At 38.8% G+C, this 14826-nt stretch overlaps 1 protein-coding gene across 2 annotated transcripts in view; it reads left to right on the forward strand.

The window, feature by feature from the left end:
* hat1 (histone acetyltransferase 1) overlaps positions 1 to 12191 on the forward strand; it is a 34767-nt gene extending 22576 nt beyond the window's left edge. For both annotated transcript variants that reach the window (XM_067443192.1, XM_067443191.1), the window contains exons 10-11: positions 498 to 614; positions 11677 to 12191. In XM_067443192.1, coding sequence (XP_067299293.1) covers positions 498 to 614; positions 11677 to 11844 — 285 coding nt within the window. In that variant the 3' untranslated portion in view covers positions 11845 to 12191. The remainder of the gene's footprint in view (positions 1 to 497; positions 615 to 11676) is intronic.
* Positions 12192 to 14826: the final 2635 nt, after the last annotated feature.

The following is a 14826-nucleotide window of genomic DNA, read 5'->3' on the forward strand; positions in this document are numbered from 1 at the left end:
TTGAAATTAGGGATGCACAATATATCGGCCACCAAATCTCTATCTGCCGCCTTATGGTCATTTAATGACATAAATAGTGGATTATTTCCTTCAGCTGAGACACTTAAGTTGCGTACTGTTCGCCATGATGGTTTTGAATTGGTTGAAATGTGATTGGAATCATTTAAAAAAAGTGCAAAATGTGCACTGTGTGTCTGCACAGGCTACATAAAATTATAAGAGGAACACCATAATTGTGTGCTTGGGACATGGCTCTTAATGGTGAGACTTGTTTTATAATCAGGCCCGCAAAAATTATAAAAAAATTTGGATTTAGATACATTGGCTAATATATCGGTTATCAAATTTCAAATAAAATGATCGATATCGGCCAAAATGTCTATGTCTTGTTGAAATTATTGCCACAGATGCTGTCCCCAAACTTTATGTTGAAAATAAGCAAGAATACTGTGTTAAATTAAACAAACCTTTAAAGTCTGCCTTTTGTCTACTTTCAGAAACATGCACGACGTGTTTACGAAATCCTGCGCCTCAGAAACACAGACATGAGCGATGAAGCGAAAGCCAGAGAATTTCGCTTGGAGGTGAAAAAAAGACTCTATGGACCCTACAGAGTAAGTGTGTTTGTGTGTGTTTTATCTGCTCATGTCGGCTGTAGGTCCCTCTGTCTCCGTCTACGCTGATGGAGTGCATTTAAGTAGCAGAATGACTGCAATCTGACTTAGTACACGGAGTACATTACCCATTATGCGTAACTTCTACAACTCCCATGCAATGATTAGACAGTCATAAAGTGCAGAGAATGGAGCCTCAACTTCATGTACTGAATGTGGATTTCAAGAAACAACAAAACAATTGAAGTCCTGCCAAAACAAACCCCAACCCCTGCCAAGATTGGCCTGCTTGTGTAACGTTTTCCAAACCGCACAGCTCAAACTACAACATGTGAAATGAAGCATTTCTTGACTTCAAAGAGAGCTGCACATTTCTAGCCCTGTTTATATTAGTGTGCTGTGTAAAAATGAACAGAAACAAAACTCTTTCAGTGCTGCTGTTCTGATATTCTGCAGTCTTTGTCTGGCTTAATTTATTCATTGAGTGGTGTGAATAGTTTGCGCCGTTTCCTGTGTGATCCTCTCACGCGGTGTTAAGAGCGAGAGGGACCCGAGGCCTCAGTCTGGGTTTGTTTGAGGGCATAATGGCTCACACCGGGCGGCAGCCGCAGTCTCCACATCCACACCACGAGCTCCATTCACAACAAGTGTCATTATTACAGATTTGCATCTGATTTAAGCGGAGCCATTTAGCAGGGAGAATGCAGCACCCAGTCACCTGCACACGGACTCTCTCTCTAATCCGCTCTCGCTGCATGAAGACACGCTGCAGTTGTGTGTCTCGGGATTGGAGCTGTGTAATATCACTCAATTCTGTTGACCCTAATAGTTATCTTTCTGCAAGCTTGTGTATGTTATAGTTATAGTTTGGAGCAATTTGACGCAGTAATTTAATGTCTTAAGTAGTTATCTTTAAGCCCACACAACCTCTGTGTAATTGTATCGTATCTTCTGCACTGATTATGGGAGAAAATAATAGATGCGTTATCAAATTGGCCAAAATATTTAAAGAAATGCATTAGCGTTCAAATAAATGCTGGTCTTTTGAACTTATTTAATGCCACAATATGCAATTTTTCACCTCTTTCTGCAATTCTTCCGCTTGTGTATGTGAGGTAACGCAGTGCGGTTTTATCATATTAGATATATGTGAGTGTGTTGAAAGTTATGTTGTAATTCTACCTCTGTGCATTCACTCTGAGGCTGCTATGAGACACTTACACACTGCAGTGAGCTAGATCGATATTAGGCATGGTAAATCATGGTTGAAAACCAGATTTAAAGGGAATATTGCAGGTTAGAGACTCTAGTAAGTCAATGTATAGAAAAATAATGTGGGAACTAGATTTTCTTTTAAATATACTTATAAATACGCTAATAAGGCTTCTGGAGTCGTTTTTGTGAGAATTTTACTTCCACATCAAAAAACGGCAAAACCGGAAGTGACATGACATGAGAGGGAGTGCGGTGAATTTCAATGATAGGAAAACAATCGATCGCAATGACAGTTCGGACGCTGAGGAAATTATAAATGTTTATTAATAGTCATATGGCAGACCACAGCCATACAATTATGACACACAATTAGAGACAGGCCAGGATTAGACAGAACAACGGTCAGAGAAGACAAATTGAGTTTTTGTGTGAGGAGAAACTGGCCAACAGGGCAGGTGTCTCGGTGAGAGACCAGTATTAGTTAATGATATAACATATACGCTAGCGATATGAACAGAGCTCAGATTACAATACTGTACAGATTATCATCATGTATCAGGCAATAGCAAAGCTAATGTTGGTCATCTAGGAGTATTGATTCTTACCAGTAACATAAACTAATAAGCACACTAAACGTTTTATGATAGTTTGGTAGTCAGCTAATTTTTAATAAACAAGACTTATGGGGCATTCCCACCAGACGTGAATGAAGCGAATAAATCACACGATTCACGCATTATCAGCACATAATTCCAATCCAAACTTTTGTGAAAAGTGTGAGACTGTATACATTTGTGTAAATGTACATATTTGTATTCATCAATTTTGAAATTAATTTGGGTAAAAGCAACGGCAAAGAAGCATTGCGTATGACTTACATGTTTATTATCATCCTTTATGTGAGTATTGCAAATGCAATGTTGAACTCCATCGTATCGCCGGGATGATAATCCTCCGGTCTAAAGTGAACGCCACACACACCACCGCGTGTTTAGAAGCAGATGCAGAAGTGAAGTCCTGTCTCCTCACTGGCACAAAACACCACCATGCAGGTTTTTCAAACTTTTTTTTTTTTTTTTAGAAAACCTGAGGACTCAATGTCCTGACAGGCTGGACACAATAATTTACCATGATAATAATAAATTGAAAAAGAAATTTTCAAAAAAAGAAAAAAAGGGAATGCGACGGCTAATCGCTAAAGAGAAACAGCACACGACTGCCTCTCGTGGCGTAATATGACGCAATGTTGGGAAAGAAACGTTTTTTACAAACAGCCAACGAAACGGCCACTTTATCTGCTAAATTTGTGCTCTTGTGTCTTTAAAACATTTTAAATCATGCATTACTTTTTCAAATGTTTTTTTCATACAAGGTTATAGATTCATTTGGTAAAATAAGCTCTTTACATAACAATGATTAGTTTTCTGTCAATGAATGTATCCAAACAGTTGCTCAGGTGTCTAATAAAACACATCATATATTAAAGTGTCATAGGTGAGTCCATGGTTTTCCGTGGAAATCGTGGGTAAATGATGGCGACGCTAGGACAGGGTTCGTATCCTGGTTAAAATAGCTTATTTCTTTGGATCTTAGCATTCTTGTAAACATTTAGAATAATGTAAGTACATAAGTAAACAAAATATATCACACTGTTCTAGTGGTTTTTGGATATTTTAATCCAAAAATCTTATATATATTTTTAACATTTTACTATTTTAACAATTTAGTAGTTTAAAAAGAGAATAACTTTTTTAAATATTTCTTATTTTGTGCCAAGTTAATATTAATTTCTTCTGTGGAACACAAAACAAATCAAACATTATGCAATCATGAATAAGATTTGAGGAGCAGTATTTTCAGTGAGTATAAGTTAACCTTTTGTCCTGATTCTCATGCTAAACTATGTTTCCAGGAGTCTTGGAGTATAGTATTCTTTTATGGCAGAGTGTCTTGTTGACAGAGGCTGTTTACACTAACTCCGCCCACTGGCATCTGATTGGGCCAGTCAAAATTACAGAAGATAAAGGATTTTTAACAGTAGCAATAGTGTAGGGGTAAGGAACATGGAAGAAAGTTTTGACACAAATTGACCCAAGTTTGAATCTGCCTTTTGCCGAACTCGCTCTACTCCCTTTTCCCACCGCATATCAGATCTGAAAGGCATTTACTTTAAATAAAAATGGATATAATGTGTCTAACGTGTGTTTAATAAGTGTTTATTGTTAACGGATAGGTGTGAAGAGGTTTTATTGTCCCAATAAGGCAGCATCCATTTAAAGCCGCACTTGGCTACTTTTGCTCTCGGGGTCCCCCTACAGTTTGGAAAAAATAATGTCCTCAACTACTGTCGTAAGATCTGTCGTCTTACAACAGGGGATGCCATCGCGCGTGCATTTGTTGACATGACAACCCTGATAGCCCTGAACTAGTGATGCGTGGGTCGTCTCATAACCCGCGGACCCCGTATGTCTATTTAAAGGGGGGGTGAAACACTCAGTTTCAGTCAATCTCATGTTAATCTTGAGTACCTATAGAGTAGTATTGCATCCTTCATATCTCCGAAAAGTCTTTAGTTTTATCATATTTATAAAAGAAATATAGGCTGTTCCGAGTCTTTCCGGAAAAAACCGAGCGCCTGGAGGCGTATCGTGTGGGCGGAGCTAAAGAATGACAAGCGCGCAAATCGGTGACGTCCTCAAGCGTGGAGAAACCCCATGGCTATCTCAGCTAATACAGATAATGATCCACAATCAAATCTGAGGCTGAAATAAATTGAACAGGAGAAACGCCAACATCAGGATGTCCGTCTCTGTGGTATGTACTGTATTTAGGGGCCTTTGTGTGCAGTTTATGAGGACATGATTCGGTTTATGGACTATTGTATGTGACTAGACCTTAGAGGTAGCAAGCAAAACGGTTTTGCACGTCAGAGTCAGAATAGTGTAACGTTATACAGAACAACAATGGAGTAACCGTTAGCGCATTTGAATGACGAAGCACGCGATCGTATCGTTTACTGATGTTTACTCACGCGACGTGCCAACAGCAGAGACATTTGAAGTTGATTTACTCACCGGCATCTTCCAAAGCAGGACCGCTCTGTCAAAAACACACTTCTTTGGTATGATTTGGTGAAGTCCTGTGACAGCAGTGACCGTGGAAATCCACTTTGCGACGCGACTGAAGCGATGCCTTGAAGCTTCCCGTCATTTCTGCGTTCAAATCGGTTCAAATGCAGCGCTGCCTTCCCGGAATGCTGTGCTGAAGCGTTGAAGTCGCTCGACGTCACCCATAGGAATAAAGTGGAGCGCGGCGCGTCATAAGTGTTCACGGATGACTGGATCTGCACCTGAGAGACTGTTTACAGCGTGCATTTCCTCTCTCGCTCTAGTCACGCGCGCGCGCGCGCACCCTTCCGGGAGAAGAGCCCATACGGCCCATACAAGGACCTTCCGCTCTATTTAACGTCAAGTAGACCCATACTCGAAAAAAACTCGCCGAAACTTGTGAGAAACCGGAAGGAGTATTTTTAACACAGAAATACTCCATCAAACGTCCAACATTAGTTTTTGAAACTTTGTCTATGTTTAGGATGGGAATCCAAGTCTTTAAAGGTGTAAAAAGCTCAGTATGCATGAAACAGCATTTCACCCCCCCTTTAATGGTCGCGGGTGCGCGGCGGGTTGTAAAAATATATACAGTGGTGCGGTGCGGGCCAAATAACTTCATAAAAGCGTCCCGCGTGTCGGTGCAGCACTAACAGTTCCCCTGAACACTGCAAGAGGAGTTCAGAGTTCTTCTGGCGTCGCGTGTGAAATGTCTTCTTCATCCCAGGTAACGTTACAGTCAGTGGCATATGTTTCAGCATGTCATATGAATATAATTTCATGGGTTTTATTTTATTCAAACACTAAATAATCACGATGCTCACGTTTACAAGCCAGCGTCATTATAGTAGTCTATTGGTTACCGTTTTACAGAATCTATATGATACTTCAGTTCAATGTTTGAGTGGTAGCTCACCGTAACAAGCATGACAGCATCGGTCGGGCACGCCTCCTTCAGCTCACGCCGACGAGCAAACGCTGGTCACATGTTGATCCTCGTCCTGCCTTTAATCCCATCACTTTTTCGTTTCCTCTTATTGCTTTCCTCCAACAAAACCTTTTCTTTCTTATTTGTCTGTGCTGCTTCGGACATGACTATATTATCCGACGAACAAAGTTGGGCTCGCACGTCCGAATTTAAGGAAGTGTGGGTGTTGGTGGAAGCGACGTATATGCCGTAAAGCAGTCGAATTTTGTAGTTCTTTTTGTTCTCGGGTTACTACCCGAAGTTTAAAAGTACGATTAAAAACGATACAGACCCCATCAGGCTATGGCAGACGTGTCATTCAACCTATTGTAAGTCGATTTATCATCACAAGAGTCTTAAAAAATATATTATGAAGGTTGAAAAGTTACCTAGTGCTGCTTTAATAACTTTAATAAATATAATAATTTACACTGTTACTGTTGCATACCGTCCGTTTAATGTACAACAACACTGAGGTGTGAATGGTATCTGCCACTCTTTATAAGTATAAGTAGCATCTAACTACTATTTACACTACTATTTTTACATGGTGTAAATTTAATCTATTGCTATTTTTACTTAAAAATAGCAGCTGCCTTTTTTATTTCTCCTTTTTGGGCTTCATTGTATGAAATAGAGCGACGTGAACATTCGGAATGGTTTTGTTCCACAGTAGAATGTCAGACGGTTTGGAACTTCCAATTCTCAGGAGATTTCTGCAAAATTCTCTGCCCAAAGATTCCGTGCAATGGTCTTTATCTTTTCATCGTGCTTAAATTGTAACTCAATTAGCTGTTTCTCTTCGCTGCATGTGCCTTGATTCTTGGAGGTTCTGGCGATATTAGTTGATGTGTTGCAGATAATGTGAGTTGATTTGATATCTGCTTTGGTGCTGAAGCGCCAGCAGTGCTAATGTGTTGGATCAGAACCGTTCTCATCAGGACACTGTCCAGGACAGAAAACTCTGACAGCAGTAAAGAGACTGTGCCAAAGAAAGAGTGAAAAATATGAGGCTGGGAAGGAAATCAGGATCTGCAGACCATATGCCTCTCTCTCTTCTGGAGGTCTCTTTAGTTTGAATGTGTTGCAGATTTTCCTGTCCTCGACACATTTTGTCTGTGCGTTTATGCAGGTAGGGATTTATGGTGTAACCCACTAATAATGAACCTTGCCAAACATTTCAGTACACACTTACCTGATTTTTTAAAAACAAAATAAATTGTCCACTGCACTATTTTAAACATATCTAATCCAATATTTTGCCTGTTTACATCAAGCATGCCACACGTGTCCTGAAAGGGGAAGCCAAAGCACCTTGATCGCCCTCAGGTGGCCCGATAAATCTGATGTAAACCAAGGGCTATGAGTTTTTTTTTATTCTGATCCTTTTAACAGGGGCATGTTTGTTTAAAACAGTACAGAACAAAGATTTAAAATATGCCCATGCCTCTTCTACTTCAGGAATAGGCTCAATTCTGTGCCAATCCATATCAGACAGGTCGTTCAAGAGGCTTCATTAAATTTTTTCAAAAAACGTTTAAAAGAAAACAAACACTGAGTAATTTCTTACGGTGGTGCCCTTACGAACACAAACTTTATTACAGTGATCACTAAGGCTTTGACAAAGCACTCCAGAGATTTATACCTCTCTGGCGTATTAGTAAGAATAATGTCAATTAATGAAGCAGATTCCATAGTCTTAGTGTTATGTCTTGTAGGGGCCTGCTCAATCTGGGACAAATTTAGTGCATCCAGTTGCAATTGTAAAGATGATGGGGGATCCAACATATCCCAATTCAAGTCACCCAACAAAATAAATTCAGAAGAGATGTAGAGAGCAATTGTTTCACTTAAAACAGTCAAAGCAGATGCCGGAGCAGAGGGCAGTCTATAACAACCAGCTACAGTAATGCGTTTTTATTTATTTTTTATATAAAACCATTTTTAAAAGTATTGAATCAAACTGTTTAGCAACAGATTTGTATGTAATTACTGAGCATTGTAAATTATCCTTACAATAGATAGCAACTCCCCCACCTTTTGAAGTTCTATCTTGACGATAAATATAGTATCCTGAAATGGAGACAGCAGAATTAGAAATGGACTTCTTAAGCCATGATTCAGAGATGAAAATAATATCAGGATTTGCAGTATGAACATATGCAGTAAGCTCAGCAACTTTAGGAAGAATACTACGTATGTTCAGATGCATTAGTCCAAGACCTTTATGATTACAAAAACAATCAAAAGTTAAAAAATTAGTAGGTTTGTTTGTCAAAATATCCAAAAATGAACAATCAAATGGCCCGGGATTTGGTTGAATATTCCCAGACTTCAACAGCAAAAGAATAATAAAACATCTCTGTCTAAACAATTTCATGGTAAAATCCTAACAGTCTTACTATTAATGGCTGGAGATGGTAAGACAATGGCTTCCCCATGATAAGCAGCTGGTTGAGCATGTACTACTGCCTGATGTAAATGTAGTAGGCAGAACTGCAGTTGGTGCTTTACAATTAACTTCAACAAAACTGCACAAATAGAACAAACAAAGTGCAGTAAATATAAGTCAATAAGCAATCCGATAAAAAAACAGTTCTGAAACCGTGACATGATCCAGTCCGTATTTACCAACCGCCGATTTAGAAGACAGTAAGTGGTCCGTCAGCAGCAGCTCCGGATCTGTAGAGTCCAGTCCGAGTTTGCAATCCACTGAGTCAGCTGAGATGACGTTGAATTAGATTGCGTGTAAACAGAGCTGATGTAGTCATTTACTACGCTTTACTACATTACTACAGATACGCTTTATCGTATCTGTATCCAGACACAGCAGCGGATACTGGAAAGAACAGAGCTCCAGCAGACGTCAGGACAACTCGTTGTCAAAAGCACTCAACCAGTGCCTGCAGTCAATGAATGATCGCAAAACACACAGGCAGGCGAAAAAAATTTATTCCAAAGACTAATAAAGTGATGAAGTATAGCAGCACAGCAACAAAGCAACACAGAGAAGAGACATATAACGTGTAACCAACTTGCTGCCATCTTGGATTCACACACCATGTATTTGAATTACACTTCAAATATTTGTTTTCCAAAGATGGCTTCTGTTGTTTTAGTTTTTATCAGGCTGATATTAGTTTAAGTGTTCGTATTTTGGTTTTAGTTAGTTATTTGATGCTTTAAAAATGGATGATTTTGTCATGATTGACGGCTGAGATTGACGGCTTCTCTGAGGCACCAACATACTTTTTCTGGGAACTTCAGGAGGAGATTGGAGCTTTAACTTTAATTTCTGCATTAGCCATAACTGTTTATTTCACAAAAGGTTCAGGGCTTGTGATTGATTAGGCGGGAGTGTAGGCGGAACCATGATACCGTGGCTCCACTTTGAACTCATCACTGCGTAGGCTGGAGACCCAAGATGTCAGCGCCATATTTGGACATTGGCGGCTTCACTTACCTCAATGGAAGAAAGTTAAGTTGCGTCATCCATCTATTACAGTCTATGGTTTACATTCACTTTAGATGTTAATATCTCATCAACTCATGCGTTTGTCTCATAAACATAGAAGTAGCTCCAGCTACAATGTTCTTCCGCAATACACATGGGGTTCGGTTTATTAACCACTAGAGCGCAAAAAGTTGCGGACTGCAGCTTTAAGCTTGAAGTTAAGTATTGGTTTGGTACTGAAGAACCAAGGGCTGGAATCATGAAAATATTCTTAATAAGTTACGAAGTTGAAGATATTTTTCTCACAATATTTTTCAATTTTTTTCTTAAGAAGGCCTATCTGTATGGACCTTGCTTTGTGCACTGATGCGCAGTTATGTTGGAACAGGAAGGGGCCATCCCCAAGCTGCTCCCACAAAGTTGGGAGCATGAAATTGTCCAAAATGTCTTGGTATACTGAAGCATTAAGAGTTCATTTCATAATTTTTATATGTGAGAGTTAACAGCAGTGACAAACTCACACCTGTACATTTTCTGGACCGCTGTTGTGTAAACGGCACCGGCCTGGACAACTACTGTAGTTGTCTGTAAAATAGAAAGACATGGATATAAATCAAGCTGTTTTTGCACTAGCTATGTTTCCATCAAAAGCTGCCAATTCAACGTATGTGCAAAATTTGAATATTGCATAAAACATTGGTGAATAAAGCACCATTTCCATCCCATATGTTCAAGAGAACAACATTTTTCTGGGGAAATTGGTGCAAAATATGATCTATGATCAAACTAACATTTGAGGGATGAAACTGATTCACTGGTTATTCCAGTTATCCAATAATATCCACTGTAGAGGTAGAGTTTTTTTTTTTTTTAAACGCTTTGAGGGATTAATTTGGTAAATGTGTTCCATCGTAGTAGATGCGCATGTCTTATCGGATAAAAAAATTGAGCGCATATTGAGTTTTTATGCACTTTTTTTATTTTATCTGAATATTGGTGTTTCCATCCAGCGTTTTTATATTTTTATTGTGATATCCCAAAATTTGCATAAAAATAGGTGGAAATAAACATGGCTACTGTCTTCCTCTTGGGAGTTTTGTGGTCTGCGTGCAACTCAAATGCTCTGCAAATACCTGCTCAAGCATTTAAGCTGCTGTCATTTCATTTGACGGATGAACTTGCTTTTGTCATTTCAAATGTAAAAAGAATTTACAGTAATCTTTGATATTACCTTAATCACTGTCACTATGGTTATACTTGTGGTTATAAGTCATGAATAATCATGACCGATCATTGTTTACATTGTCGATCTTTGGTGTCACTTATGCACATCCTAGTTCAATAGTAATATGCTGTTATATAGCTAGTTTTAAGTTGCAATGCTTAATATTTGCAACAACCCAATTGATTCAAGTTGGAGGCTAACTAACCTTTAAGAGGTTTTTTACAAGTGTTCTTGGGAATACCAAATAAGAGAGAATTAAGGATATCATTATTAAGATTGTTTCGTGACACGTTTGACATTTCTCACAGAGACATGTGACATCTACACACTGTCTGCACCGCTTTAGTGCTTACTAAAGGAATTACACAATAGAGCTGTTCAGTTGTGATATTAACCCGGAAGGCTAATTCACCATGGCTTCTCTCTGGAATTTCCCATAGGTTTTCAATAGTGCTTTTTTTATTCATGAGTGAAATAAGGTCTGTGGTAACATTACCGTTTTGATGTTTTGTGTAACAAATTACACACATTCATACCTCAAATTGTAATGTCGGATTTGTCCATCACATAAACCAGATCCTTGTGAAAGTTGTGCTTCTGTTAGCTACTTATGAATTTATGGTGAAATCAACTGACAAATGGCTCGCTTATAGATGTTACTGTGAATGAAGCTGTGATCAGAGGAAGTATTTTAACAAGAGAAAAAGTCAATGAAGAAAAAATAAAATATCCAGGTTCCTAAAATCCTCTTGGTGTGACTGGTAAGCGAATATTTTGTATGCGAATGCTAAATCTATGTATGTTGTCCCTGTGTGCTTTCTTCTGAATTCATATTTTGTGAGTCTTGATTCAGTTCCAAAGCCTCTCAACAACCTTACAGACTCAATTTTGGTTCACGGCTCTTATTTCTCCCCTCTTTTTCTCCCTTTGTTTTTATACATGAAGTTTAGCTGTGATGTAATCACATTTGCCCTGAGGTTTCTGTTCAATGACAGTTTTTGGATGGGATCGGGTGAGCTGGTTTGCATCTTATTTTCTCCTGTGCTGTACTGACACCTGTGTATTTTCTCCCAACACTTTTGCCATGTGTGTAGAAAAACCAGCGTGAGCTGACTAAGATGCGGAAATGTTTGAGGCCAGAGGAGTTGGCGTCCCACATCAGCCAGATGGACACAAGTCTGCAGCACGAGGAACTGGAGAAAAGCTACCAGGACGTGCTGGCTGATTATCGGCGAGTCCTGGAGCGGCTCGCTCAGGCATGAGCACTGGGAGACTTCTGCATCGTCCTGGAAAGACTGGCCAAGACACACAGTTCTATTGCATTGTACCCAGTGTTAATGAGGGAATTAAACATGAAACATCTGCATTTGTTACTTGTGTGATAGACAGATGGCCAGTTGTTCACATGATGAGAGATGAGTGCATTGGTCTACTGTGGAGAAGAAAAGATTTTTGAGTTGTTTTTTCCATCAGATATTTTCCTTAATGTAAAAAATGTAGATTTTGAAGCACTTCCTTAAAGAACAAATAAAATGTTTTGTATATTGCTTAAATGTATGACTTGCCATCTCTTTGGTGATGTGTCTAAAATAAAAAGATCTCCATTTTACTTAACAATGTTTGATATAGTATGTTAAACTTGCGTAATATGGTATGTATTTGAAGTACGCTACTCTTCAAAAGCTAAAAAATAATAAATGTATTTAGCAAGAATGGCTGAAAAAAGTGACTATAAAGGATTGAATTGTTAAAAAAAAAAAAAACAGAGCTTTCTATTTATGTTGGTGATTTGTTGCAAAAACAAGTTTTGTTATGCAGGTTAAAACTCTTGACATCCTGATAGCATTCAATAATAGAAGTGGTCTAAATGTATTTAATTGTAAATTGTATGTGTAAGGCGTAGGACCATAAAATGTCCATCCAGTCATTGCCTGCCTGTCACCACATGTATTTCCGCGCAGACATCACACGTCATTAACGTTTCATGTTATGAATTAGACGTCAGTCACCGAGAGTCCCAAACACACAGCAGCTACTTTTACAGTTCCTTCTGAACCGAATCAACCAGCTGGAGCTGCGTTAATACCATAACTACTGTCATTTGGAAGAGATGGAAACCTGTGACGTTACACTCGAAGCCATACGGGACTCGAATGTATGCGTTTCATTGTCAACACCATCAACGCTGAGATGAATCTGCAGCAGTCAGGTGGTACAGGTCAGAGCTCTTAAGTTGTTTATGTTCATTATTGTAATGTTATGTACTTTGAGACATGAGGTAGACGCTTTGTAGACTGCTGTGTGTGTTCATGTGTTTTGAAGGAGGCGTGGCTTTGGAGTCGCTCTGAAGGGAGAGTGGGATCTCATGCTTTTAAAGCTAGCTCGCTATTGCTACACTGTATAAAAAGTCCATAAAAATAGGGCACAATATACTGTATAAATATGAAGGAATTGCATTAGTTTGTGTTTTAAGGGTTAACGGAAATTTCCGTAAAATTGCTGGATAATGTACTGGCTGGAAATTACCAGTACATTTTCCGTTTTTATATTTTACAGTGTAAAAAATTATTAAATTAAATTAAAAAAAGAATTCCCCTCCGGAAATTGCCTACCCTACCTTTGATTGCAGAATACTGAAGAAAAAAAGTATCTCAGAAAACAGCACAACTGTTTTCAAATGATAATAAATGTTTCTTGAGCAGCGAATCATCATATTAGAATGATTTCTGAAGGATGCCAATGAAGACTGGCATAATGATGCTGAAAATCCAGATTTGATCACACAAATAAATTAGACATTTAAAGGTGCACTATGTAGTATTTTTGCAGTAAAATATCCAAAAACCACTAGGCCGGTGTTATATATTTTGTTCAGTTGAGTACCTACAATATCCCAGATGTTTCCAACTATTTGTAAATTGTGAGAAAATTGCTATTTTAACTAAGGACCGGGAGCCGCATTACCTCATAACCGGAAGAGCGGATCAGTGCAGGCGCCCGGCGACTGTGTCCCGTCCCGTCATAATAAAAGTCCCAGTGTCCGCAAGCCGTGTGTTTGTAAAACAATTGCTCCAGCAGCCGTGCTCAGCTCCACAACACTCGGTCCTGCTCTGATTTACAACAGTAATGTTAATAACCGCATCCATGAACATGATTTCTTCCTGAGTCCTATTTTCCACCGGCTGTGATGTGAAGACCACATCCCAAGATGCTGCGCTCAAACCTGGCGTCATCAAACTACACATTTGTTTTGAATAGGTGCCCTCTAGCGGACGGACAGTTGCATAGTCCACCTTTAATTTACACTTAATAAATTACACTACATTGAAAAAAGGTATTTTACATTGTAATATTTCATAATATTACTGTTTTACTGTATTTTTGATCAAATAAACAGCTTTAGTGAGCATTAAAGACTTTTAAAAACTGTAACGGTAATGTACTTTTATATTTGAGGAGTTGACATTAAATAAAATGGTTTAGTTTAGTTTTTGTTTTTTGTTTTTTCTACCAGCAATCTTGGAAAGTCTGATGAATCACATTAGATTAACTGTAAACCTCATGGTAAACCAAATGATGATTTCCTGGGTCGAGCTAAACATGAGTGTCTCTGCAACTCCACAGTTCCCATTCACTGACATTCAAGCTGAGATCTGAAGATTAGCTGGTGATACACTAAAAAAAAGTTTTAGTTGGCGTTACTGCACAATTATACAGAATTTAAACCTCTGATCATTCACTCATTTCAAGTCAAATCAATTTGCAAGCAGAAATGTGCTGTAAAATCATCTGCCTCCCTTTTGCAGCTAATGCATCTTCTGATTGCATTTAGCATTGAGTGCTTCGCTAATGACCGTTACGCTGAAACCCTTCCTGTCGCCACGCGGACCACTCATGCTGATTCCACAGATGAATTACCATCTCTTCCCTTTTACTCAACGCATGCAGTTAAAAAATTAAGGTCTGTAGGTTAATTTTCATTTGTCATCCTCTTCAAATGTGAGAAGTTGAGCCCAGAACTCTTGACCATGTCAGATATTAATTGTATCCTCTCATGTTCCTCTGGCTCCTGAGTTCATATCAAGGCCTCTCGTCTAAATCCAAATCGAGAAGAATAATTAATGTGTCTCGAGTGCTAAAGAGGATTTACACTGAAGATCTTGACAGTAGATATTTATGGTGGAACTCATAATGACGCTTTGGGATTTTGTGAAAGATTCAACCCAAATAACTATCGAGGAGCT

The sequence above is a fragment of the Pseudorasbora parva genome, chromosome 5 (assembly GCF_024679245.1).
Source record: "Pseudorasbora parva isolate DD20220531a chromosome 5, ASM2467924v1, whole genome shotgun sequence".
Lineage (NCBI taxonomy): Eukaryota > Metazoa > Chordata > Actinopteri > Cypriniformes > Gobionidae > Pseudorasbora > Pseudorasbora parva.